This window comes from Myotis lucifugus, unplaced genomic scaffold (assembly GCF_000147115.1).
Source record: "Myotis lucifugus unplaced genomic scaffold, Myoluc2.0 scaffold_287, whole genome shotgun sequence".
Lineage (NCBI taxonomy): Eukaryota > Metazoa > Chordata > Mammalia > Chiroptera > Vespertilionidae > Myotis > Myotis lucifugus.
This window is the reverse complement of record NW_005871335.1, coordinates 624784-651042: the sequence shown is the minus strand read 5'-3', so window position 1 is coordinate 651042 and position 26259 is coordinate 624784. Positions and strand designations below refer to the sequence as shown.

Genomic DNA, 26259 nt, shown 5'->3' with positions numbered 1-26259 from the left:
AGCAGTTATATTCACAACTAGAGGCCCGGTGCATGGATTCATGCACCAGTGGGGTCCCTTCGTCTGGCCTGCGGGGATCAGTGGACTTCCGCACCGCTGCAGCCCAGCCTTACCCGCCAGCTTGTCGGGCTTCAGCCCACTGTCCCTGTTGATCCTGCACAGCACGAAGTAGTGCGAGAAATGACAGGTGGCCAGGGAGGAGCCCGAGCTGGGGCCAGGCACCGTGCCGCTCCTGCTCATCCCGGCCCTGCTGCGCATGCTGCCGCTGCCCCGTAGGCTGACTGCTGCTTTGCTGCAGTCTCCGTGCGCCCGTCGTAGGGCGATACCGGCACACCCATGATTGCACAACCACTGCTTGTTATCGCAGCCTCGCTCCTCGCACCCAGTCAGTCCTGATGTCAGGACCAGGAGCCATGAGCCCCATGTCCGTTGGTTAGCTGAGCAGCCCTCCCGCTGTGGGAGTGCACTGACTACCAGGGGGCAGCTCCTGCGTTGAGTGTCTGCCCCCTGGTGGTCAGTGCACATCAGGGGTCCTCAAACTTTTTAAACAGGGGGCCAGTTCACTGTCCCTCAGACCACTGGAGGGCCGGACTATAGTTTAAAAAAAAACTATGAACAAATTCCTATGCACACTGCACATATCTTATTTTGAAGTAAAAAAACAAAACGGGAACAAATACAATATTTGTATTTGCATGTGGCCTGCGGGCCATAGTTTGAGGACCCCTGGTGCACATCATAGCTACCAGATGACCGATTGCTTAGGCTTTTATATATATAGGTAGATAGATAGCCATAAAATGTAAAACAACCCAAAAGTCCATCAATAGATAAGTAGATAAACAAAATGTGAAATATAGCCATACAATAAAGTATTGTTTAGCCAGTAAAGAAATGAAATGCTAATACATGCTAAAACATGGATGTACCCTGCAAACATTACTATGCTATGTGAAAGAAGCCAACAGAAAGACCACATGCTGTATGAGTCCATTTATATGAAATGTCCACAAAAAGCAAATCCATACAGACAGAAAGTAGATTACTGGTTGCCCAGGGTTGGGGGAGTGGGGGTAACTACTAATGGGTACAGGGTTTCTTTTTGAGGTGATGAAATATTCTGGAATTAGACAGTGGTGATGAACATACAACTGTGTGAATATACTAAAACCACCGAATTGCACACTTTAAAGGGGTAAATTTTATGGTATGTGAATTTTAAATAAAAAATAATTAATTTAAAAAGTATATGGCAAAATATTATTCAATTTTAGATATTTCATTAAGGAATTACTGAGTTTCTTAGCTATGAAACAAAAGGGAGTATTCAAGTTTTATTACATGTTGTATCCATGTCAAATAACTACACAAGTTTTTTCTTTGTGTATGTTTTTAAGTTTATGGACTTTATAGTAGCAAAGCAAGTAGCTAAGTCTTTGGACTTCTTGCTGTTATTATTGCCAATTCTCCTGTTTGTTCTAATGACATTTCCTGAAATAGTATTTGATATGGAATACTTTTCTGAGTATTTAATGTGAATATCTTTGAAGAAAAATACCTAGAAAATGTAAGTATAATAAACAATAAATTTAAATTGCAGAAGTTTACAATACTTGAGTTACTAAAAATCACTACCACATTAGTTAGTACCTACACATTCTAGCCCCTACAAACACAAACTGGGGAGTCAGTGGGGCAGGGGGTGAGGGGGTGTTACCTCTTTCTCCTCTGGGCAGTACAAGGGCCCTGTAGGATGAAGAACAGCTTTCTGGGCATAATAAAAGAGCTCTGATATGTTCTTCAGGTTTTTTGCTGAACACTAAAAAAAAAAAAAGTTTAAAATTTTACACTCTGAAAGCAATTATGAGAGTTAAAACCACGAAAATAAGGTAATAAGATTCCTTGAAGAAACTGAAAATGCATTTTTCTTAGTGGATATCACAAGATGATTGTCTACAAAGAGCCCAGAGGCCAACTTCAAGTTCTCTATTTGGTTTACATGACTTCACAAACAGCAGGAAATTTATTCCATCCCACATCTCCCCAGCCTTCTATTCCCAACCTCAATTAGTGCGAATTCACCAACAGTAAATTTCAAAATCAAACAAGGCATACCTCCACACAGGTTTCTATTTCAGTGTACTGGTTCATAATAGGAAGGATGGTCTCCATACTGCTATATTCCACTAGATCAGATTTGTTCCCAACCAATATCAAAGGCAACCTGAAATAAACAGGGCACATTGTAATACTAAGGAAGACAACATACGTTAGATTTATATTTTAATGTACATTAACCCATTCTAACTAGTAAGATATACTTAATCTCCCCAATATGAACCCTCTACTGTAGTCAGCTCAAGCCTACTAGAAAGCATATTCAACAAATACTTATTGAGTACCTATGATAAGCCAGGTACTGTTGTAGGCATTAAGGACACGGGGAAAGTCCATCCCCATTCTAATAGTGTAAATAGGAAATGGACAATAAGCAAATAAACAAACAAGACAATTTCCAATTCTGTTAAGCACTATGAAGAAAATAAATAGGGGGATATGGGCTATAGTTATGAAAGGGAACTAATTATATGTGATAATCAGGGAAAATCTTTCTGACAAGGTGGCAGTTGAGTCAAGGAGTGAAGAATGAAATGGAATCTGCCATATGAAGAGCTGGGCGGTAAGAAGGGACAGCATGTACAAAGACCCCAAACTAAAAAACATCTTGTTTAGTCCAAAAAGCAAAAAAAAAAATGCAAGAGTGGCTGGAGAGTCCGGAGCAAAAGAGGTATGAAATGGGGTGAAGGGAGAGGAGCAAAGATCAGACACATAAGGACTTATAGATGTAGTAAGGAGAGTAAGGTTTTATTATAAATGTAAATGGGAAGCTACTGGGGTAATGGCATGATATGATGGACCTTTTAAAATGCAGTCATTTGTTATCTTTAGAGATACATAGTGAAATATTTATAGGGTGATATGGTATGATTCTGCTGTTAGATTAGATATCGAGGTTGAAGAAAAGGCAAAAAAAAAAAATAAAAAATACATAGGTTTTTAGCTAGATAAAATGGGTAGATCTCCTTAGACAGAAAAGACTAAAAGCATTTTTTAAGAAGCAGAGCCCTATCCGGTCTGGTTTCAATGGACAGAGCGTCAGCCTGAGAGTTCAATTCCAATCAAGGGCAAGTGCCTCGGTTGCAGGCTTGGTCCCTGGCCCTGGTTGGGGCACTTGTGGGAAGCAACCAATCAATGTGTCTCTCTCACATTGATATTTCTCTCTATCTGTCTCTTCCCCTACTTTCCACTCTAAAAATCAAAGAAATCTCTCTGTATAAAATTTCAAAGAAATCTCTCTTTTCAGAGAACTTATAAAGCACTCACATATGCATTATTTCATTGGATTCTTAAAATAACCACAAGTATTATCCTCATTTCTGCTTACAGTTGAGGAAACAGGCTCAATGAAGTCAAAGTCTTTTTTGTTTTGTTTTGTTAATCCTCACCCCAGGATATTTTCTCCACTGATTTTTAAAGAGAGTGGAAGGGAGAGAGAGAGAGAGAGAGAGAGAGAGAGAGAGAGAGAGAGAGAGAGAGAAACACCCATGGGAAAGAGACACATCAACTGGTTGCCTCCCGCAGGAGGCCAGGATCAAATCTGCAATCCAGGTATGTGCCCTTGACTAGGAATTGAACACAAGACCCTATGGTGCACAGGCTGACGCTCTACCCACTGACCAATGCCAGCCAGGGCTGAAGTCAGTCTTAAAGCTCATAAGCAGCCAAACCAGGTTTCAAAGGTCGTTCACTTTCCTCCAAGTTGCATGCTCTTACATACCCACACAATGAGCAATCAATGACAAGGGAGAGTGTCATTCCTCATCAAATGGGCATCTAAGTGAGAGGGCACATACAGTGCAGTTGAAGAGGAATTCTAAAGTTGAGACTTTTCAAGCAGTGGTTTGAGAAAGAGAAATGCAAGATTAATTATCAAAATACTTAATGTTTGAAATTATGAATCACAGCTCTATTCTGTACTTTGTTCTCAAATATTTGTGTTGCCTCAAATCATTTCTTCCAAAAAAGGAGTGTGTATGCAAACAGGTAGATAGATCTATAGATAAAACAAATGTGGCAAAATGTTAACAACTGGTGGATTTAAGTGAAGGTTTATAGATGTTCATTATACTACTTCTTGCGACTTTCCTGTAAGTTTGAAATTTTTCAATATACAAAGTTGGAGAGAGAAAAAATACCTGCTGTCTTTGTCTGTTCTTTCATTTATGAGAGGAATCCATCGACTTGTTACCTAAAATGAAAATTAACAAGAGCTAAGCCACATGAGGATCTTCTTAGAAAAATACCCGACCTAAGACCCCTATAATTCTAAACTGGGGATCAATTTAACTAAATATGGTGAAAAAAGTCATAGAGTCCTACCTTATCAATAGAATGCTTGTTGTTGACAGCATAAACTATGCAGATGACATTAGCCTACAAGAAAAATGAACAAATTAATAGTATTTTTGTAATAATAAGAAAAACTTAGTACGTCTCTAAGAGGAAAAAGTTCCTAAGGACTTACAGCAAAAATAGATACTCAAACTTAGCAATAACCACAAAATAAGTTAGAGAATAAAAAAATAAGACTTAGAATCATCACTGTTTTCCCACAAAAACCTATTACTATTTTTTAACTCATCTGTGATTTTGTTTTTTTTTGGTTAATCCTCACCTGAAGATATTTTTTTCCATTGATTTTTAGAGAGAGTGGAAAGAAGGGAGGGAGGGTGGGAGAAATAGACACATCGATTGGTTGCCTCCTGCGTGTGCCCCGATCAGGGCCTGGGATCAAACCTACAACCCAGGTACACGCCCTTGATTGGAATTGAACCTGCGACTCTTCAGTACCCGGGCCGACGCTCTAACCACTGACCCACACAGGCCAGGTCACTAACCTGTGATATTTCTTGATGAAGTTGTTCATCACTCTGTTCTGCTTCTACAAATGACAAAGTAAAAAATAGTTTCATACTTTACACATGTCCATAAAAACGAATGGCCAGGCTAAAATCTATGCAACACCCATCTAACATCCCTCTAAACATCCCTTATTCCTTAAGTCATGGTATAGTGCCAGACTAGGTGGCAAAGACAAGGGCAGGGCAGGGGAAGGGAAGGGTGATAAGGAAGCTGGCTGGCACTGAAAGACAGGTTTACAAGAGGGTAACTCAGACACAGAAGAGCAAAAGGAACTGTGTTATAAATCTAGGCCGGCATCTGACCCAGAGTTGAGAAGGGTCAGGCAAAAGAGATCAGAAACCCAAGCTAGAAGACTGGGTGCTGAAAAGTCAGAAGCCCAGACAAAGCGTCTATCCACACAAGGTTAAAAGGCCACATGAGAATCTGGGCAATACAAGCTTACGATCTAGATAGCAGATATGAGTAATATTAACCAGGCCCCAGAAGCAAAACTAGAGCATGATAATGATGAGTCAAAAATTCCCTCTCTAATGCGTATCTCTGGCCAGAACTGGTATCAATGGGGAGTTGTGCCTATAACCCCAAGGTACACGAGATATGCATGATGTAGGTAGGAGGAAGCACACAAATGAAGAGCAAAGCCATTATTGATATATTAATTCAGGTCATCTTATAGTAAATGTTTCCCCCCAAAATGCCTGTTATTTCTGACATACAAACTAATACCATATGTAAGTTCAATTGCACTTTACACTATGCTAAAATAACTGGCCATTTTTAATATCTTTTCATACGTTTAGTAATAATGGGTTTTGGCTCCAATTCTAATATTGAAGTGAATCTAATTATATGGCTACACTTATCTAAAAAAATGATTCTATAAGTTAAGCTACAGTTAAGAGACTGTAGCAGAAAGCATCCATTCCCCTCAGCTTCTAATATAACACAGTGCTGTCCAGTAGAAATACAATGCAAGCATATATATGTAATTTTTAATTTGCTAGTAGTCACCTTAAGAAAAGTAACAGGTAAAATTACTCTTTCACTTAACCCAAAACATCAAAAATATTAAAATTTCAATATATACTCAGAAAAAGTACTAATGAGCTATTTTATATTCTGGCTTCATACTGAATCTTCTAAATGCACTGTATTGTACACATAGGCACACTTCAATTTAGACTAGCCACACTTCAATTGTTCAAACAGTCACATGTTTCCGACTGCACAGTGCTAACATTTATTTTTTAGGCTATATGAGATACCAGTTTGGCAAAACAAAGTATTACAATGTAGTTATATCTATTTAAAAAATAGATTTTATTGTTTAGACCAGTTTTAGGTTCACAGCAAAACTGAGTAAAGGGTAGAGAGATTTCCCATCTACCTCCTGTCTCCATATTAGCTTCCCGCACTGTAACATGTACCATCAGAGTGGTACATGTTACAACTGACTCTTTAAAAAAAAAGAAGTCCCAGAACAAAGCACAATAATTTAATGATTAAAAAGAAGTAGTAGTGTATAGAAAAAATTTAAATTATAAGAAGCAATACAGATGTGCTTCTATTATCATATAATGTAAGCAACTTGACAACTGTTTCAACTATTATTTTAAGACAAAGGCTGAAAAATTAAAGAACAAATTTAGAAATCAACAAATTCTGAAATTTAGAGCACTTTCCAAATCATCGGAGGATGCCTGATAACAAATTATCCCAGAACTTCTCTCTGCAAACATGACAATTCAAGGAGGGTAATGACTTATCTACTTCTTGTCATTTACCATTCCTCCTTCCTTTTCATCATTATGGAACCCACCTTAGTAAATTAGGGAAGAGAACTGCAAGATGGAGGCTTTAGGTGGGTCTGGGGTGGGGACTGGCAGGAAGATATAAATGAAACAAGAATGGTAAATGATCATTTATTGCTAGAGAAAAAGGACCACTCCTGTTTAATATTTTTTAAACCTCAGTAAGTACCTTTTTTCAGATTACTGAACTAACCCTACAGGTTCACCTACAATAGGTCATTCATTACCTGAGTAATCTACGATGTGGGTTGGAACTCTCTCAGGGGTGACATCAGCTGGAATAGTGATTTCTTCTGCCCGAGGAGGAACCTTCATTTGAAAACAAATATAGAAGAAAAATAGGCCACCTTTGGATATGATAGATTAAAATTGTTAACAGATTATGTAAATGTATCTATATATTAGCCCCTTTCATCCATATCTATTCTTACAGGTATTTGTTGTACTTTTAAATGCTTATTTTTGTGTTTTACTACAAATGCAAATATATATTAATGGTATATGATAAATCACTTTTTAAAAAAAGCTCATTTCTACCTGTGTGGGCACCGGACATAAAAGAATACTTCAGATCTGATGTAGCCCAACACAGTACTTAAATTAATTTGGTGTTTTAAACATTAGGTTTTTAAATGTTGAGGATGATAAAAAAGATTTAGATGTAGAAAGTGATGTTGGCTACACAAAACTGTGAATGTATTTAATGCCCCTAAATTGTACATTGTAAAATCTAATGTCGTTTTCATTCTATTTTGTTGAAAGCCTGACATACTCTACAAATGAAGAACTATGTTAATCTAAAATAATCCTCAAATAAAACAATGTTATCAAAATTCATTTCTTCTGGAAGATAACTAATTGGCAACATAATAAGCCTTATGTTTAATGATCCCATTTTTCAGAAATACTGGATGATTTTTAATCAATTAAAAATCCCTTATTCACACTCAAGAGGACTATGCTAAAATGACAATTCTAAACTAAGTTAAACTATCATAGAAAACTTTTAGGTATTACATCCTGGGTGATCATAATTAATGTTGCTAATTCTATAAACCACAAAGGAAAATACACTTCATTTCATAAATTAAGCAGTAGTTATTTAACCATGTTACTTAAGAGGGAAAAAAGTGAAAGAAACAATGAATGGTCATATGGCCACTGTTGAAAACACTATTATATCATACATCATATTCCTGTCTAAATAATGAAATTATACAGATATTCCTACTTAAGTAAGAGTAATAAAAAGGGGGGGATCAAATGTAAATTGTGGCACTAATAACACCTGCAATGTGAATAAAGAAAATAAAAAGAAATAATTTTCATTCCGTTTGCACTGATCCCATTCCCCATAACAATATCGTGATTTTACGTAAGGCCTTAAGCAGCAGTCCCCATACTGGAACTTCCAAGATGTAAACAAATATATTGCCAGTAATAAAAACCACTTTACTTTTAGTAGCACTCCCATTAAGCTTATCTCATTTGAGACCCACAACAATCCTTTCAGGTAAGTAGGCAAAGGCAGAATGAATTAGTTTCTCTATTTGTAAAATGATGGAGGTGGGTAATATTAAAGGGTTTTAAATATGTGTGTCAGAATCCTAGTAGTTCTAATGCCTCAAAGACTAGGGGGTGTCAGGTGGAAGGCAGGTGGGGATTCAGCCCTTTTGCCCTAACTTCAATGAAAGGAATACTCATCTGTTTTATGTTTTGGGGTTATGAGCAACATTTTATGTTTAAGAAACAATTACACAATTACACACACACACACACACACACACACACACAATGAACAGATTAGATGACTTCTAATATCCCTTTCAGCTCCCATTTTACATATGAGACTAATAAGACACAGAGATGACAATATCCCAGCCAAGGTCAAAAGTATAGGAAATGCAAAGGACTGAGGTGAACTCAGATCTAGGGTGACTCTTTCTCCTACACCGTATTTCAGGGATGTCTTGTATAAAATAATATGAGCCTTTTCAAAAATCACAACTGTCAGAAAGGAAGCACACGCAAAAAAGGCAGAATTTGTTTCATTTTAGCTCAATTTTGAGAAATTTAAAACATTTTAAGAATAGCAAAAGAAATCAAAATGTTTACCTCCTCTGGAAATTCTTCACTGACCAGAGACATAATCAGTGATGTCTTCCCAACTCTAGCTGTGAAAAGAAAAATCATTACTTTAATAGAGTGTTCAGGTTCATAAGCTCCTAATTCAGCAACCACATAGAAAGTCTGTTATTTGTTAGCTAAAATCAGAGGCATCCAAATTACCACATCTTATTACAATACTTCAAGTATATCTCTTTTTCTTCTGCTTAGAAAGTTACATATACTCATTGCTTAAAACAAAAAATTATCAAAATTTATTATATGTAAGTAAAATTCTCCCATAATGTCCTCATTAACAATTTAATATAGACAGTCTCCCAGATTTTTCCTACACTCAAGTTAATATAATAATTTACCACAGTGGAATCATAGTATTCATACTATTTTACAATCTTCCTTTTTTATTTAATTATGTATTTGGGCAGTATTCCATGTCGTATATAAAAATCTCCTGGGAGAGGGAAGGAATTCTGTATTAATGGATACAGAATTTTTGTTAAGTATGATACAAAGTTTTAGATCTAGACAGTGGTGATGGTTACACAAAATTGTGAATGTATTTATATTATGTTTTGTATATTTTATCACAATTTAAAAAAATAGCAATCATAAATCCATTTTATATTAATATTTAGAAAGCTTTTTACATTAGTTTTGGATAGTTGTGTAAGAATCCACTGTATGATGTGTCATAATTAATATAATCTAACAATAAACACTGTTGAGGTTTTTACTTTTATAAACAATGCTACAATGATTATTTCTAAAGGATAAATTTCTAGAAGTGGAACTCAAGTTAGCATGCATAATCTTTTTTTTTTTAAATATATTTTATTGATTTTTTACAGAGAAGAAGGGAGAGGGATAGAGAGTTAGAAACATCGATGAGAGAGAAACATCGATCAGCTGCCTCCTGCACACTCCCTACTGGGTATGTGCCCGCAACAAAGGTACATGCCCTTGACTGGAATCGAACCTGGGACCCTTGAGTCCGCAGGCCGACGCTCTATCCACTGAGCCAAACCGGTCAGGGCAGCATGCATAATCTTTTATGTTTTTAATAGATATTGTTAAATTATCTCCAAAAAAGAATAAACCAATTTACATCCTTACCAATAAAAGGTCAGAGTGCATATTTCTGTACACCCTTACATTCTTTCTTTTTTAGGGTATCATATTTAAAGGGTTAATAAGAGCAAAGAAACTTTCTCATTACATTTTCTAACCAGAAAATTTTTTAACGCACAAACTTAAAAATCTTAATTTTCATTCTGAAATGTGCCGTGCATTCTCCTCCCTTTCTGATCATATAATTGCTATCATTAAACATCCAACTGCTTATTAACTAAATCCTTTTGTTATTCTCAAGGAAAACAGTCCACTGCCTATTAATCTCTGCCATAATAGCAAATTACAGTTTCCAAAAGTAAAGTCGAAATATAAAATAACTGGAAAATTTTAAAGTTAAGAGAAGTCACATTCTTTTTTTTTAAATGGACTAAAAAAAAAAAGTATGAACTGAAAACACAAGTCAAGTCTCTGGAAAAATAACGAATGGCTGGAGAGTACTGGTCCAAACATAGAGGGTGTGCTGTGAACAAGTGAGGGCTGCTGGTGGAGGGACAAATTAGATGGTCCAACAGGTGCCTTCTAGCTCTGATTTCCTCGGTTCTTTTCAACTGACTGTGTGAGAACACTTGGGTCTTTTCCAAGTGGCTGAGAGTAAACACTGTCACTGAGTTCTGACTGTGTCAGTGAACTCAGAGCCCAACATCACAGAACTGCTAGAACCTAGTCATCACTGTCAGCTGGTCCAGCTCCCCCCAAATATGTTCTGATAAAGAACCTAGGACCCAGAGACAGTTATTTTCTCAAGGTCTCACTAAAAGATTAGCTGCACACCTAAGAGAATAACCCATCTCTTGATGGCTAAGCCAGTGTTCTTTTTCTTATGCCAGACTTTAAAAAATATTGTTAACACAAGTTAAAAATGCAGAAAAGGAATGGTGACCCCCTAAAGTCAGCAAACACTGCATACACAAATACTACGTAAGTTAATTAAGATACTCGCTGATTCATTGGTGACTAATTCAGCAGCTCTGGCTCAAATTTTTTTTTAACTTATTTTAAGAAAATTTCAGACTTACAAAAAACTGCAAAAATAGTACAAAGGAGCCAGGTCTGTCCTTTAACCAAATTCCACATATGTTAACATTTAACCACATCTGCATTATCATTCTCTCTCTAAATATATATACTTAAAAATTTTTTTAAACCATTTGAAAGTTGCAGACATGATGACCCTTTACGGGTGCTAAAGCACCGTAGTATACATTTCCTAAAGACAAGATCGTTCTCTTACATAACCACAGTACATTGTCAAGATCAGGAAATTAACACCAATAAACACTATCATCTAATCTATAGACTTTATCACACCTCACATTCGTCCCACTATCATCTTTTATAGCAAAGAAAACTCTGTTTTTCTGACCAAGATCAAATATTGCATTTGGTTGTCAGTCTCTTTAGTCCCTTTTAATCTTTAGTTCCTCAATCTATCATGACCTTAACTTTTTGAAGAATACAAGCCATTGAATTTGTACACTATCCCTCAATTGGGTTTGTATGATGTTATCTCATGATTAAGTTCAGGTTTTGCATTTTTGGCAGGAATATCCTAGAAGTGATATTGCACCCTCTTCAGTGCATCACAGCAGAAGGGAGTCTTCCCTGGGTCAAGACTGATGGTGTCAATTTTGTCCCGTTACTGGTGATGTTGGCTGTCATCACTTGGAGGAGGTGGTGCCTGCCACTATAAAGTTATTTTTCCTATTGTAATTAATATGTATCTTAGGAGGAGATACTTTGGACTATGTTAATATCCTGTTTCTCATCAAACTTTTGCCCACTGGTTTAAGCAGTCATTCATGATGCTTAAATTTTGTTTCCATCAAACCTTCTACATTACTTTGCATTTTACTGTAAGAAAAAAACTTCCCTTCTGATTCATATTAGCATGGCCTCATGGATTATTCTATGGTTTATAAGCTGTTACTGTCACTATTTGGGGGCTCCAATTGTTCCAATTTAATTTTAAAATGACATTTATGTAGGTATAAATCAGCATGATCCCATTTTATTTTTATTTTTTTGAGAATATATTTTTTAATCTCAATATACTCAGTAATGAAGCTTTTTTGCTACAATTATTACTTTAGTTCCCAAACATGCTACAAGATAATTTTAATTTTTCCTAGAAGTGTTTGGTAGTTCTGACAGTAAGACTGAATGCTACAAGGCAGCTTACTGCTAGTTACCAAGCTATCACACCTATTTTCTTGGCTTGCTTTTCGGGAAGATAACATTGAGGTATGGGAACGCCCTCTCTCGAAGTTAGCCTGGGCGGTGGCTGTGGTAAACCTGCAGGAGATTGGTGGACCTCGTTCTTACACCATCAGTCTTGCTTCTCTGGGTCAAGGAGTGGCCTGTAATCCTGCTTGTCATATCACAGAGCTCCTTCCATGATTTTATTGTCATATAATCAAACAAAATATGAAGCTTAGAACTGGATCACTTGACCCTTTCTCTTCTTATCTCCTCCCAATTCAAAATGCTTACATCTCTTAATAGCCAGCATTCTCTTAGATCTGCAGTTAGGCTCAACGCATTCAAGCCTCAGCACAATCTTCTTTGTAGTTTTAGCCTTTTTTCAGTCTGCCCACCATAGCCACTTTGCTTCCTGTCATAATGCCACTTTCCCTGAGCATACAGAGAATCCTTGCCCTTCTTGTACTGTGTTACTTTGTGGGGTTGATGCTTGCCACACTACTTACAGAAAGTTCGGCGGGTTTTAGGAATGTTCACCATGTCTGCGAGAGCTATCAGCAGGGAAAGCAATCCCATTTTATTTTTAAAATATGTATTTGCATAGAAAAAATACACCAGGAAGGACATATATACCAACAGTGGTTCACTCTGAAGTAAATGTGATTGTAACTTTCTTCTTTGTGCTTTTCTATATATTTCCCAATTTTCTAAAATAAACATAATTTTTGCTACTAGAAAAAGGTCAACAAGTACTATTTTATGTCATTTTTGGTAGTCAAAATTGGCATATTTTAAATTTACAGATGGCAACTGAAATTTACCTAAAGGTCGACATGTAAAATGCGTGCTTTCATCCCTTCAATAAATATTTCCAGCAATTCTCTCTGCCAGGCACTTTCCCAGGTACTGCGGGTACCATTCATCGAGGTCTTCTCTACTTTTTAAACTTTCATGGAGATTATAATCCAACAGACTTATAAATTTTTCACCAATAAAGAACACCCTTTCTACAAATCAGCATCAAAAGCACAACTCAAAAACTGTGGCTATCTTGATTCACACTTCCTCTGCACTTAGCCTTCAAATTATGTCAAATTTTCCTTTGAAATTTTTATTCATTCTTTCTTCTCAGTTCCCACTTTCCCTATGGTACTTTTACTGAAAAGCCTCCCAGTTCCCAACTTTCTACCTCTTCTTCCTATCTCTCCTTACTAATTTATCAACAATACAAATCCCAGTCCATGTTTTTCACACATTCTTTTCACTTACTAACTCACCTGATCAAAAAAGCCTTCCTTGACTCTCAATTACCTACCACATCAAGGTGAAACTATTCTACTTGCCTTTGAAAATCATACAAAATTAAACATAGATCATCTATGTAATCTGATTTCCCACTATTCCCCACATACACGATTTGCATTTTTAGCAGGAAATAGGCCATTCTGCTCTGTATAAGTACAAACAAGCCATGATGAATCCTGCTTCCCCACTGGGTTGTTTCTTTTCTTCACCTAAAATGCCATTCCTCCTCTCCCCTCTCCAGCTCCAAATATTAACCATCGCTCAAGGACATCTCAAATTCTATCTAAACTCTAAAGACATCCCAGGGCTACTATAGCTCTCCCCATCTTCCTTTGAACTACAATTGTGACACATAACTTGCATCAAACTATTAAGAATATAAAGTACATAATATGTATGCATTTACATTAACACAATAACCATGTATTCGAAAACACTAGATAATGAATCAAATTTTCTTGATTTTATATGCATGGGATAAGGACCTCTAGCATATCGACCAGAATGAATGAACGGTTTCACTTGATTTCACCTCCCCAAACATAGCAGTATTTGGAAGCTTCAGCACTGCCACAGGGGAGACTAGTCCCACCTCCTAGAGATTCTGAATTCTCCCTTTCAAAGCTTTTCTTAATGCCGAAACCGGTTTGGCTCGGTGGATAGAGCGTTGGCCTGCGGACTGAAGGGTCCCAGGTTCGATTCCGGTCAAGGGCATGTACCTGGGTTGCGGGCACATCCCCAGTGGGGGATGTGCAGGAGGCAGCTGATCGATGTTTCTCTCTCATCGATGTTTCTGGCTCTCTATCTCTCTCCCTTCCTCTCTGTAAAAAATCAATAAAATATATTTAAAAAAAAAAAAAGCTTTTCTTAAGAGCAAATGAAGATCTGGAAGTAGTATAGAAAATGTTATTTCATTTATAAAATTACTTTGTTCAACTTGTTTCTAGTAAAAATTAAATAGTGTTGCAATTTCAAACAATATTAAAGGAGGGTGTGATACAATAAAGAATACACCTGGCCTGGCCAGTGTGGCTAAGTGGTTGAGCATTGACCTATGAACCAGGAGGTCAGGGTTTGATTCCTGGTCAGGGCACATGCCCAGGTTGCAGGCTCGATTCCTACTAGGGGGCATGCAGGAGGCAGCTGATCCATGATTCTCTCTCATCATTGATGTTTTTCTCTCTCTCTCCTTCTCCTTTCCTCTGAAATCAATAAAAATATATTTTTTTAAAAAAGAAAAAGAATACACTTGGTCTTTATCCACAGTTCCTGGCACAGAACTTCAAAATCCCTTGGCATTGCTTCAATGATAGGAGTGTCTTTTGTTAGTCCCTTTCAACCATACTTGAGTTTATCCCCATGGAATGATGCATTGGGGCTAAGAGAGGGCTGAGATGGCTTCAGGATGGAGGCTGGCAGCTAGAAAAACCAACCATGTCATTACAGAGTTGGAACTTTCAGCTCTACCCCAAAACCTCCAGGGAAAGGGTAGGTGCTAGAGCTCGAGTTAAGTCACATGGCCAATGACTTAACCAATCATGCCTACATAATGAAGCCTCATATAAAAACTCTGGACATTCAAGCTCAGGGGAGCTGCCTAGTTGGTGAATATTGATGTACCAGGAAGGTAGTGCACTCTGACTCCACAGGAACAAAAGCTTCTGTGCTCAGTACCCTTTCAGACTTTGTCCTGTGCACCTCGCCTGGCTGTTCATTTGTGTAATCGTTAAGTATAGACTTTTCCTAAGTTCTGAGTCATTCTAGTGAATTATAGAACCTGAGGGGGTTTTGGGAAGCCCCAAATATGTAGTCATCCAGGAAGAATTGTGGGTAGTCTGGGGACCCCACTTTGCAGCTGGTGTCTAAAGTAAGGGTAATCTTGCCCTGGCTGGTTGCTCAGTGGTTAGAGCAATGGCCCTCAGACCCAAGGATCACAGGTTTGATTCCCCACCAAGGGCACACACCTTATTGCAGGTTTGATCCCCACCCTGGTAGGGGCATGAACGGGAGGCAACCAATCAATGTGTCTCTCTCATTTCTATGTTTCTCCCTCTCCCCCTCCCCTCCTGCCCTTCCACTCTCTCTCTAAAAAAAAAAAAATCAATGGAAAAAATTCCTCAAGTGAGGATTCAAAAAAATAATATAAAGTAAGGGTAATCTTATTGGAAACACTGACCTTTAACTTGTAGGATATGATACTAGCTCAGGATAGTTAGTATCAAAATTGAATTGAGCCCTAGCTGGTTTGGCTCAGTGGATAGAGCATCAGCCTGCGGACTGAAAGGTCCTGGGTTTGATTCCAGACAAGGGCACATGCCCAGGTTGTGGGCTCAATCCCCAGTAGGGGGCGTGCAGGAGGCAGCCGATCAATAATTCTCTCTCATCATTGATGTTTCTATCTCCCTCTTCCTCTCTGAAATTAATAAAAATATATTTTTAAAAAATTGAATTGAATAGTAGGACACCCAGATAGTGTCTGAAAATTGTTAGAATGCAGTGGGCATGAGTTTTGTATTTATAAAAGAAAGTGATGACTCAAAAACTGAGAAGCACTGTAATAGATCTTCTATCCAAGAGTGTGAGTTCTACTCAGATTCATTTGCCACCTACTTGGACCAAGACTTAAGTGGGGATAATACGGAAAATGTATTAAACAAGATAGACAAAATTGCCACATAAAAGTTATGGATCAAGTGCTATGTTCAATCACTCTATTTAAAGAAAGGAGGTGAGGGCAGGAAAGCTCAGAAGAAGGGATTATCTACTTCTCCCAGAGGTCTGGAAACATAGCAGGGAATTTAAAATGAATAATCACTTAAGGCACGTGTGTTCTTAAGACAGTATTGTGCCTGTGTAATACCTAGGCAACCTTCCAGAATATCACCAATGGTTTCCCAAAGGACTCCCTAGCTGTCCTTGGTGAAAACCTGGTATTTCCTACCAGCTACTTAGCATCTCCAGAAAGACTAAGGAACAAATATTTCTCTGTCATCCACAGGAAATAACAGGAAACATGTCTTTCTTGTCCACTGTTGAATCCCTAGCTCCTAGCAAATGCACTTAGTAAATGGAGCTGTATGGCCTAGTGGTTAAGGGCACAGATTTGAAATTCTATGTTTGGCTACTTTTGAGGGAGAGAGGGAAATGCAATGGGGAGGGAGCTTCACCTTACTGGTTGTGTTTTATTTCTGAAGTCAGGTGATGGGCATTTGTTGTATTATTCTTTATACCTTTTAAATAAATATTTCACCAAATAAATAAATAAATAAATAAATACAGCCTTTGGAATCAGACAGAATTGGACTGAAATCTTAGTTCCAGCACTTACTAGTTGTGTTTCCTAAGGCAAGCCTCAGTTTGTTCATCTATAAAATATGATGCTGAAAAGCTGCGTTGAATTGGGTAAGAGAATTAAGATGACAGATGTATAATGTTTAGGACAGTATCTGACACACATATGGTAGTGTGGTGATGATGATGATGAGTTTGAATTAAAGGAGTTAAGGGAGCACTGGAATGGGCCAGAAAATGTGAATTTGGGAACCAGCTTTGTCATTAACACTGTGACCCTGAATTGTTACTGACTCTCTCTGGGCCTCAATTTCCTCATCAGTTAAAAAAAAAAAAAAGATTAGATGGTATCAATGCTTATATTCTATGATTAATGTAAACTATCCTATAGTAGTACACTTAGAAAACAGGCCTATAATAGATGAAAAAAAATACAAGTTATATTAGGTCACAGACCCAATAACAGCCTAGAAATGGCAGACAGATCTCCAAATTGTACGTTATCTGGTTAATTGTGTATGGGAAAGTGATTTGGCAGAAACATCTATATAATATATAAAAGGCTAATATGCTAAGTGTCCGACCATCTGGGTAATGACGTCACGGAGCAAAGCCCGGCTTCCTCTCCCTAGCGATGACTAGCCTTCTTGCAGTTTCTTTAGCCCAGGAACATGACTTGCTTTATAGCCGGGTGGAAACATTTCACACTTTAACCAAATGTTTTCATGTGCCTCATTTCATTTGATCTTCACAGAAGTCCTGGAATAGGTAGATAGGAGACTCGATGGAATCCTATTTTCTTTTCATTAGCTGGAAAAATGGAGATTTAGAAAGCTTAGAAACTTGACCCGACTGAAAAGAAGAAATGGTGGACCTTGAAAATGACTTCAGGTTTTATCACTGCACAGAATATAGTCAAACACTGCTGCAGTTAAATATTTTACCCTTTGTTCTCCCTGCCTGACGTACAGTAATAATCTGCTCCGTGTTGATATTTACTGTTGTGTTGCTGACAATTACCTGAAAGAGAAGGTGGGGTGCTTCACTGGGCTGGAAAAGTTTAGCTACATCAGGTCTAATTAAGCAAGTTTATTCTATATCTATAAAGGCTAAGTTGACTTGCAAATGCGCGATACATATAAAGCTCTCGCTGGCACCAATCGAACACATGTGTTTCCATCTATCATTGTCGATTATGAATTTGGTTGACACTCCTATTATAGAGAAAGGGCACATAGCAATATTAAAATATTTCTTCTAATGAATTTCCTTTCAATGTGCACGAATCCGTGCACTGGGCCATTTGTTAATTTATAAGACCAAGTGTGACTCGCCAAGCCAATATGGGGTCCAGGAACTTCTAGAACTTGACTTTTATTCAGCATTTCATAATTTTTTCTTTAAATAAGTCCTTTCATCCTGGTCTTGTTTAGGGTCTTTGCAACCTCAAACCTTCAACTAGCTCAAGGTAGTATTTACCTCAGCATCCATAGTCGTCTATCCTAATTCCACATCATTAAGCAAAATGGAGGCAAAAGTTATCTTATTTAAAATGAGCGATTATCCAGCATCAGGAAACCTAGAACTCGGAACTCCTATTTTTTTCTCTTAGCGAGTGATGCTGCAGAGCAAGAAGAATACATTTGGGAGGGAGCCCTAATAAGGTTCCTTGCAAAGGGTAATCACGGCTCTGGTTGCAGAGCTCTCTGTGGATCACCAGGCAGGAGAATGCCTCTGCTGTAAAGTCCAATCAAGTCCACGGGGCCTTGTCCTTTATGCAATTTATTTTAGCAGGCAGCATAACTTCCAGGTGCTTAAAACAAACATTTTAGAAGATCCAATGGCTGTACAATTCCTGTGACCTTTGAGCGTCTGGGCTTTTCTGGCCACAGTGGAGATGTCTATTTTTCCCCTAGTGTCTCCAAAGTCACAAAACTCCCACCAACACTGATGTTCCCAGAAACATTTCCATTTCTGAAGAACTCTCCTGGATACCTTATATCTCTCTACATTCTTAGCCTTATCTTCCATGTTAGGAGTGGGGAAAATGAATTTGATACTCAATAACTCAGATGCTCCTTGGTAATCAAAAGGAAAACAAATCTCACTCTTGTTTGGTCCTTGAGGATTCTGTCTAATACCGTTAAGCCTTTGATCCTTCTCATAATCCCCTTTTTAGAATTACCATTTAAAAATTTTGCTTACATCCCACCACTCCAAGGCCCTCACCAGAAGAAGCCTACCTAACTTTTAACAGTTCACAATGTTAAAACAAAATGATCGAAATTAAGTCAATCACGAACAAGAAAAAGCCTATTAGCTTTCAAGAAAGTTAAGGACTTGTTCTCCTTAATCAGACTCACTGAGAATCCCTTAGCAAAATTCAGGCCTTTGACAAGTGTTCTGTGTTAACTTAAAGTCCCCTCCTTCACCATAACCCTTACAATTCTCCCTCATCTCTCTTCTTAAAAACTCAGAACCACCCTTTCCTGGCCATAGTCCCTTTCTGTTTTTCCACAGACCCCCTATGCTCCCAGAGATATTCTCAGAAGAGAAAGACCAACTTTCAAAGGAAATTCAAATTTCTTCACAGCTCAGCTCAGCAAGGCAATTCTGGCTGCCTACCCAGCAGCAGGCTCCTGCCAAAGTACAAACCTGCCACTAGGTCTATTCCAACAGGGCAGGCCCCAGAGACGGGAAAGGAAACACCTTGGCAAGACAGGAGGTATTGTAAAGACTACAAGTAAAGGGCTTTACTTATGTTCGCTTGTATAGACATACAAGACAGTGGTACCAAGAGTGGGAATACTTCAATTTATTTATTTGAATATTATCTTTTAGAGTGTGAATTTATGTATTTATCCATTCATATCTTGTCTCATTAGGTAGAGAATATAAGGCAGTTTAGCACTCACAACAATAAAACAATTCCATCTAGTTTCAGAGGTAAGTGCATAATAAAAGGCCTTTTAAAAATCAAAGAACATAAATCATTTCCTCATAAAAATCCGAGGGCAATTTCCTTTTTAAAAATAAGTTCAAAATCAGAACAAGAGACCGATTAGTGAACTTGGGAGAAAATGAGCATGTCTTCATTAGTATCATTTTGGGTTTCCTTTCAGAAGAGCAGTGAGATGACAGATACTTTAACTAATAAAGGATTACATAGCCGAAACCGGTTTGGCTCAGTGGATAGAGTGTCGGCCTGCGGACTGAAGGGTCCCAGGTTCGATTCCGGTCAAGGGCATGTACCTGGGTTGCGGGCACATCCCCAGTGGGAGATGTGCAGGAGGCAGCTGGTCGATGTTTCTAACTCTCTATCTCTCTCCCTTCCTCTCTGTAAAAAATCAATAAAATATATTTAAAAAAAAAAAGGATTACATAGATGTGATTTAATTAAGAAATATTTAAGTGAAACTAATCTAGGGCTTTTTGCTCCCCTTGTGCCTGCCTGCCTAATCTTGAGTGAGACTACCAAAAAATAACAATAATAAAGCAGGTTTAAAATTAAAATTTCAAGCTAATTGAGAAATGAATGAGTGCCTAGAAGATAAGGAAAACATTTAAAAATATTTTATATTTAAAAAACATTTATACAAGTCTACATTCAAAAAATCCCTTAAAAATGGCAGATATGAGTATAAACACTATACATTTTTAACTGATAAGAAAATAAAAATTATTTCCATAAAAGGGGCAAAATCCCAAGCTCTTCTCTAATTGCTGTACCAATTAAATTTTATATTTACTATAAAATAAAGTATATTTTATATACTATTGTTTTATAACAAATAAATATCAATAAATTTCATTTAAAATTATATATGAAAAGATAAGTATACAGTATTTAATATAAATGTTAATATGAAGGACAAAAATATTATCCTTTGTTAGCCAGCCATCTGATGATCTCTCTTTATTTTGCCTGAGAAGTATTGAAGTATTCTATAAAAACAGAAAGCATGGCCACAAGTATGCCCAAGGACAGAAGGCCTTCTGATTCACTTCAACACAACATGCCACAGTCTGTCTGAGACTCCATGCTTCTAGATGATCTACTAGTAAGTAGGTCATCCATGGGAACATCATTCATCACTATAGAACTAATTATCTAGATTTATCCAGGCTAAAAATTTCTCTGTCCTTTCATCACATCTTTTGAACATCCAGTTCTAAATGACGGCAAATTCCTAATATTCATGAAGCGGAAATAACATTTTCTGGGTCCAATTACCGCCCTACCAGCATATTGGCTATTTTTTCTTGATAACAAACACTGTATGCTTCAAAGGGACCTACTCCTCATTTTTTATTTGTGTCTTTATTAAGAAGCTGTGTTGGCTCTTCCTAAGTTATTGTAATTAGAATACACAGGGAGGAGTAGGGTAACTATGAAAGTATATCTTGAAGTGGAAAACTTGAGCATTTGGGAAAATAGATGAGCATCATTCCAGAGGAAAATATTATTGACCATATGCAGATGATGCGGGCCTGAGAAGGACCAATGCTGTGATCTATCCCTCTCCTTCATACCCGATCAACACCAGGGCCCAATGGTGCCAGAAGAACAAGAGACAGTGGAGAAAGGATGCTTCAACAAACATAATCTATTTGAAACTGAGCAGTTTAATCTTCAAATATCATTCTAACAAAGACCAGAATGGCTTTAAAAGGACCACAGAAAGTTTTTTGTTTTTCTAAAATAACTATTGGCTTAATTCCTGAAGTCTCTTTAACTCTTATCCCTAGCCTATACCTAAAGAATCATTCCCCAACCCCTTCAAATCTCTAAGATGAACCTCTGGCATTTCAAAAACAATAATTCCTGGCAGCCAAGACATGGAACAGACATGCATTGTCAGTGTAAGTCACTGGTCTACTTTATTGCCAGAACACAGGAATCTCCCAAACAAAACCGAGCTAAGGACATGGGACAAGAGACTGGATGAATGCTGCCTCTTCAAATCCTACCAATAACCACAGCAGACTGGATTTAAAAAAGGAGAATGATCAAATTTTTATATCTAGAGGAATGGTTTGGAAAACAAGGAAAGGAACTAACCTGAACTCATTCATTCTTTCAACAACTATCTGAGTGCCTACTTTGTGCCAAGTCTATTCGAGGCACTGGGAATATCTAAATAAACAAGGCAAATACCCTGCCCTCATGAAGCTTACTTTCTAGCCCAAGGAAACAAGAAATAAACAAGAAAAAAAAAAAAAAAGAAACAAGAGTAAAGCAAGGGCCAGATTGTGAAGGACTTTCAAAGCCTCCATGAAAAAGTTTGGACTTTATTCTAAGTGAAAGCAGACATCATCTGGGAATTTTAAAAATGGGTAACAGGATCTGAGATATTTTTTAATGATGAGGCTATCTGCTACATGGAGAATGAACGAAATTAGAAGCAGGGAGACCAGTTAAGGAGATACAGTATTACAAAAGCCTAGGCCAGTGATGGCGAACCTTTTGAGCTCGGCGTGTCAGCATTTTGAAAAACCCTAACTTAACTCTGGTGCCGTGTCACATATAGAAATTTTTTGATATTTGCAACCATAGTAAAACAAAGATTTATATTTTTGATATTTATTTTTATATATTTAAATGCCATTTAACAAAGAAAAATCAACCAAAAAAATGAGTTCGCATGTCACCTCTGACACGCGTGTCATAGGTTCGCCATCACTGGCCTAGGCCAAGCTTGAACTAGTTTGTCAAAGGTTCCGCTGATAAACTAATCAGTCAGACAAATCCGGCAAGAGCTACTGGATTCATTTAAAAAGAGGATAACAATTTTACTCTCTTAATAATCTGATCAGTAGAAAACAACTACATCCCAATTTAATTTATAAGCAAGGCCTTAGTAAACTAAAACTACCTTGTACACTTTTAATGTAGCTACATAATTCAGATAAAGGGTAATAAGGCTCATGCTAATTTTATTGTAACAAGGACATTTGTTTAGCATGCAAATCTAGTTAAATACAAATTTTGGCCAACAAATCTGACTATGAAAAGCTATAACCTGAAGAACTAAGTTTTGTGTGGTCGCATTTTTAATGATTTTTAACATTTTGTTTTGTTTAAAGATGGTAATTAACTTTTCCTTTGGCCTGAATGGTATTTAATATGTTCAATAATTAAGATAGATGATATTTGAAACACTTTGGCTTTCTCTGTAAATAAACACCTTAAAATTTATGTTCAGCCTAACTTCTCTGATCTAATCACCAAATTAATATTAAGCAATTAGTTACCAATAAAGCCTGGAGGGGTCAGAATCCAGATGGGCCAAGAAAAGGTCCACTTCACCTTCCGAGGACAGTAAAGGTGTTGAAACCATTCACAACTATTTAGGAGCTTCAATGAATGAACCTGCTGCTGTGTGGTGCAGGGACACACACTAATAGCAATAAAATGCGCTGAAGTGGTAGAAAAAAAAATAGGCTTTACAATATCAGATATGATGCCCCTCTTCCTTTGCTTTTTCCCATTCCCCTTAGTTAACATCTTAAAACTGCATCTGAATTACTACCACTTTTTCCTGAAAGAGTGGTTTTCCTGATAAACCCACATTTCAGAGCAGTACTATTTAAAATAGTCTTGGTCACACTTATATGTACCTAGTATCTAAAGTGCTACAGCTAGGCTAACAGCTATGAAATATTTACATTAAATCTCAAAAAGTAATGCTTCAAACATCCCCCCCCCCCAAAATACTACCCTTTAAAATAACTAATTAAATGTTTCAAATAAGTATACCTCTTTCTAATATTTTTAAATGTGAAAAGAAAGTATATATATGGTATGGTAGCTGGCCTGAAGTTTTTGCTACCACATTTTTTAAGAAAAATGTCTTCCTCAAAACCTAAGGCTTTCTTGTGTCAGGTTTCTCCCTCTGATCAAAAAACTCTTGCACGTATACTTTTGTCAACTCTCTTATTTGCTTTCATTTCTGCAGAACGTAGCTTGTAATTTTTCTAACAAATGTTTATTTTCTGTATTTCTAAATAAATAATACTGTTAACATTTTAACTTAAATGTCTTTTTAAATTTTGTTTTGTATTGTTTTTCCTTTTTTCTTTTCTTTTTTTCACTTAAATGTCTTAAGGCTGACAATATATTTTATATATGTATAGTATTCCTATTAGGTGTTTTACAGATTGATTATATGTAACTGTTTCCTATGTTTAAAACTAATCAAACTTGGGATTTTTGCTTTTTAAAAATTAGTGTTAAAAATGAATATATTATAGAAAAGAAAAAAACGAATATACTATAAAACCATTTGATGATACAGTTCAGGATCAGTTTTTAAGCAGGTCATCTATGCCCTTTTCCTACCTTGCTTTTCCAAATACATCAGCATGAATCATGTTAAATAACACCTTCCTGAACTTTGTCAAGGAAGTCCATGCAAAATACAGATTAAGATATGGTTATAGCCCTGGCCAGTGTGGCTCAGTTGGTTTGAGCGTCATCCCATTCACCAATGGGATGGATTTGGTCAGGACATACACCTCAGTTACCACTTCCATCCCCAGTCGGGGCCCTCGAGAGATGTTTCTCTCTCTCAAAAGAAAAAAAAAAGACATAGTTATTTTAAAGATTAAAATTCACAACTGCAAATCAAAAAGTAAACTGGCTATGTTTACTTCCAACTTCTGATTCTAAAGGGAGATTTCTCCAAACAGCAGGTGAACGCAGATTTCAACGAACAGCAAAACACACTACAGAAGAGGGTCCTTCCTTCCTTGGGAGAATGTGGCAGGGACCTGGAGGGGCTTCTCTAGAAGGGAGTGGGGCTCAGAACAGAACGCTTCAAAACAGCAACGGCAACGCTTTAACCAGTGTATGTGCTTGAAAACCAGCAGCCCAGCCCCGCCAGCCCACTCTCTTCTTTCAGTCCTACCAACGGAGACATGGGACTTGCACAGTGTTATCAGAAGTCTCTGCTGTCCTGTCCCCAGGCCGGGAACAGAAGGCACTTCTCCTCCATTAGGTCTTCAAAAGGTGCAGGGTCTCATGTGTATGTGTGCGCGCTGGGTCTCCTGCGTGCCTGTCGTTACTTATAATTACCCGGTAGCTACGGAATAAAGAATGCTTAAAAAGACCGGGGAAAGCAGGTTTTCGGGTAACAATAATCCTCTCGACTAAAGGACCGTCCCTAGAGAATTATTCATTCATTGAGCCCTCGTATAACTTGGAGAGTACATTTTTGAGGAATGCGCAAGTGTACCCAGAGTCATGCCGATGCAAAGTACAAAGAATCCCTAAAAACGCTCCATATCTTCATGTCTATGCTGAGAGAGAGACGGCGTTTGTGGGGGGAAAAAGGCAGAAACCTGACCTTGTCCACCAGTCGAATAGTTCTGCACCCCTCCCCCTAGCTTTCCCGGGAGCCGCTCCCGCCATCCCCATTGGTCGGGCTGCCCGTCCCAGCACCTGCCTAGCGGTGACAAGGGAATCTCCGCGGAAGGCGAGAGGGTCCGAAGGGAGGCGGCCTGGAACCGCCGAGGCCCAGGAGGAGAGAATTCGCAGAGGAAAAGGCGGAGAGGACCTTGGGAGGGATGAGGCCGGGCGGCCAGCGACTAATGGGGACACGGCTTGGGAGGGCGAATGGGGGGCAGGGGAAGGGGGTCTCAGGAGGGCCCAGGGGAGGGAGGGGGCGGAGAGCCTCCGGCAGACAGCCCAAAGGGAAGCGTGAAGGTGCACGGGGCATTGGGGGCGCGCGGGGAGGAGCGCGGGGCGGCGAGGGGCGAGAAGGCCCGGGGCAGCAGGGGCTGCGGTGCCGCCGCCAGCCCGGGTGCGCGGACTCACGTTCTCCCACCAGCAGGATCCGCACGTCTTTCTTCATGTCGGCGGCTCGTAGGGGCCGGGCTCGGCCCGCATGCATGGAGCGGACTCCTCTCGCCGGGAGCGCCCACCCCAAGGCACCGCTCTCCCCGCGCTGCCTGCCAGCCTCCCCCGCTGCCCCGCCCGAGCCTGGGCCACCCGGGCCTGCCGCGCCGCCTTCTCCGCTGCTAACCCGCTCCAGAGCCGGGACACAGCCAGCTCCGCCTCCTCCGGCTCCGCGAGCGGCGGCGGCAGCGGCGGCGGCGGGGTCGACGGGGCGCCGCGAGGGACAAGTGCTTTCAGAACGCGAACGCGAACGCCGCTCCAACTTTAGCCGCGTTCCCGCCTCCCCGCGGCGGCGCAGAGCCGGGGAGCTGGGGAGCCTCCCCCACGCTCTACTGGGCACAGATGCTTGCATCACGTTTTGAGCTGGGAATTTGAGTGGCAGATCCGCTAGTCTGACCCCAATGAATTTACAAAATAGGGGCCGGAGAAGTTCCTTATCCAAAGTAACATAGCTGGAGGTTGGCAGGGACTCAAGGCGGGAATATTCTCACCAGACTATAAACTCCAGGAGGC

At 38.7% G+C, this 26259-nt stretch overlaps 1 protein-coding gene and 1 pseudogene across 10 annotated transcripts in view; both read right to left on the bottom strand.

The window, feature by feature from the left end:
- RHOT1 (ras homolog family member T1) overlaps positions 1 to 25907 on the bottom strand; it is a 56767-nt gene extending 30860 nt beyond the window's left edge. For 3 of the 10 annotated variants that reach the window (XM_006099867.3, XM_006099864.3, XM_023763509.1), the window contains exons 1-8: positions 25666 to 25902; positions 8910 to 8968; positions 7022 to 7103; positions 4959 to 5002; positions 4441 to 4494; positions 4257 to 4309; positions 2116 to 2224; positions 1718 to 1819 (exon numbers count right to left, since the gene is read on the bottom strand). In XM_006099867.3, coding sequence (XP_006099929.1) covers positions 1718 to 1819; positions 2116 to 2224; positions 4257 to 4309; positions 4441 to 4494; positions 4959 to 5002; positions 7022 to 7103; positions 8910 to 8968; positions 25666 to 25741 — 579 coding nt within the window. In that variant the 5' untranslated portion in view covers positions 25742 to 25902. Of the gene's footprint in view, positions 1 to 1717; positions 1820 to 2115; positions 2225 to 3838; positions 3947 to 4256; positions 4310 to 4440; positions 4495 to 4958; positions 5003 to 7021; positions 7104 to 8909; positions 8969 to 24757; positions 24816 to 25665 lie in introns of those variants that run through there. The other 7 variants (XR_002831925.1, XM_006099863.3, XR_002831927.1 and 4 more) reach the window with 6 other exon arrangements.
- On the bottom strand, positions 12444 to 12796 carry LOC106699017 (annotated as a pseudogene).
- Positions 25908 to 26259: the final 352 nt, after the last annotated feature.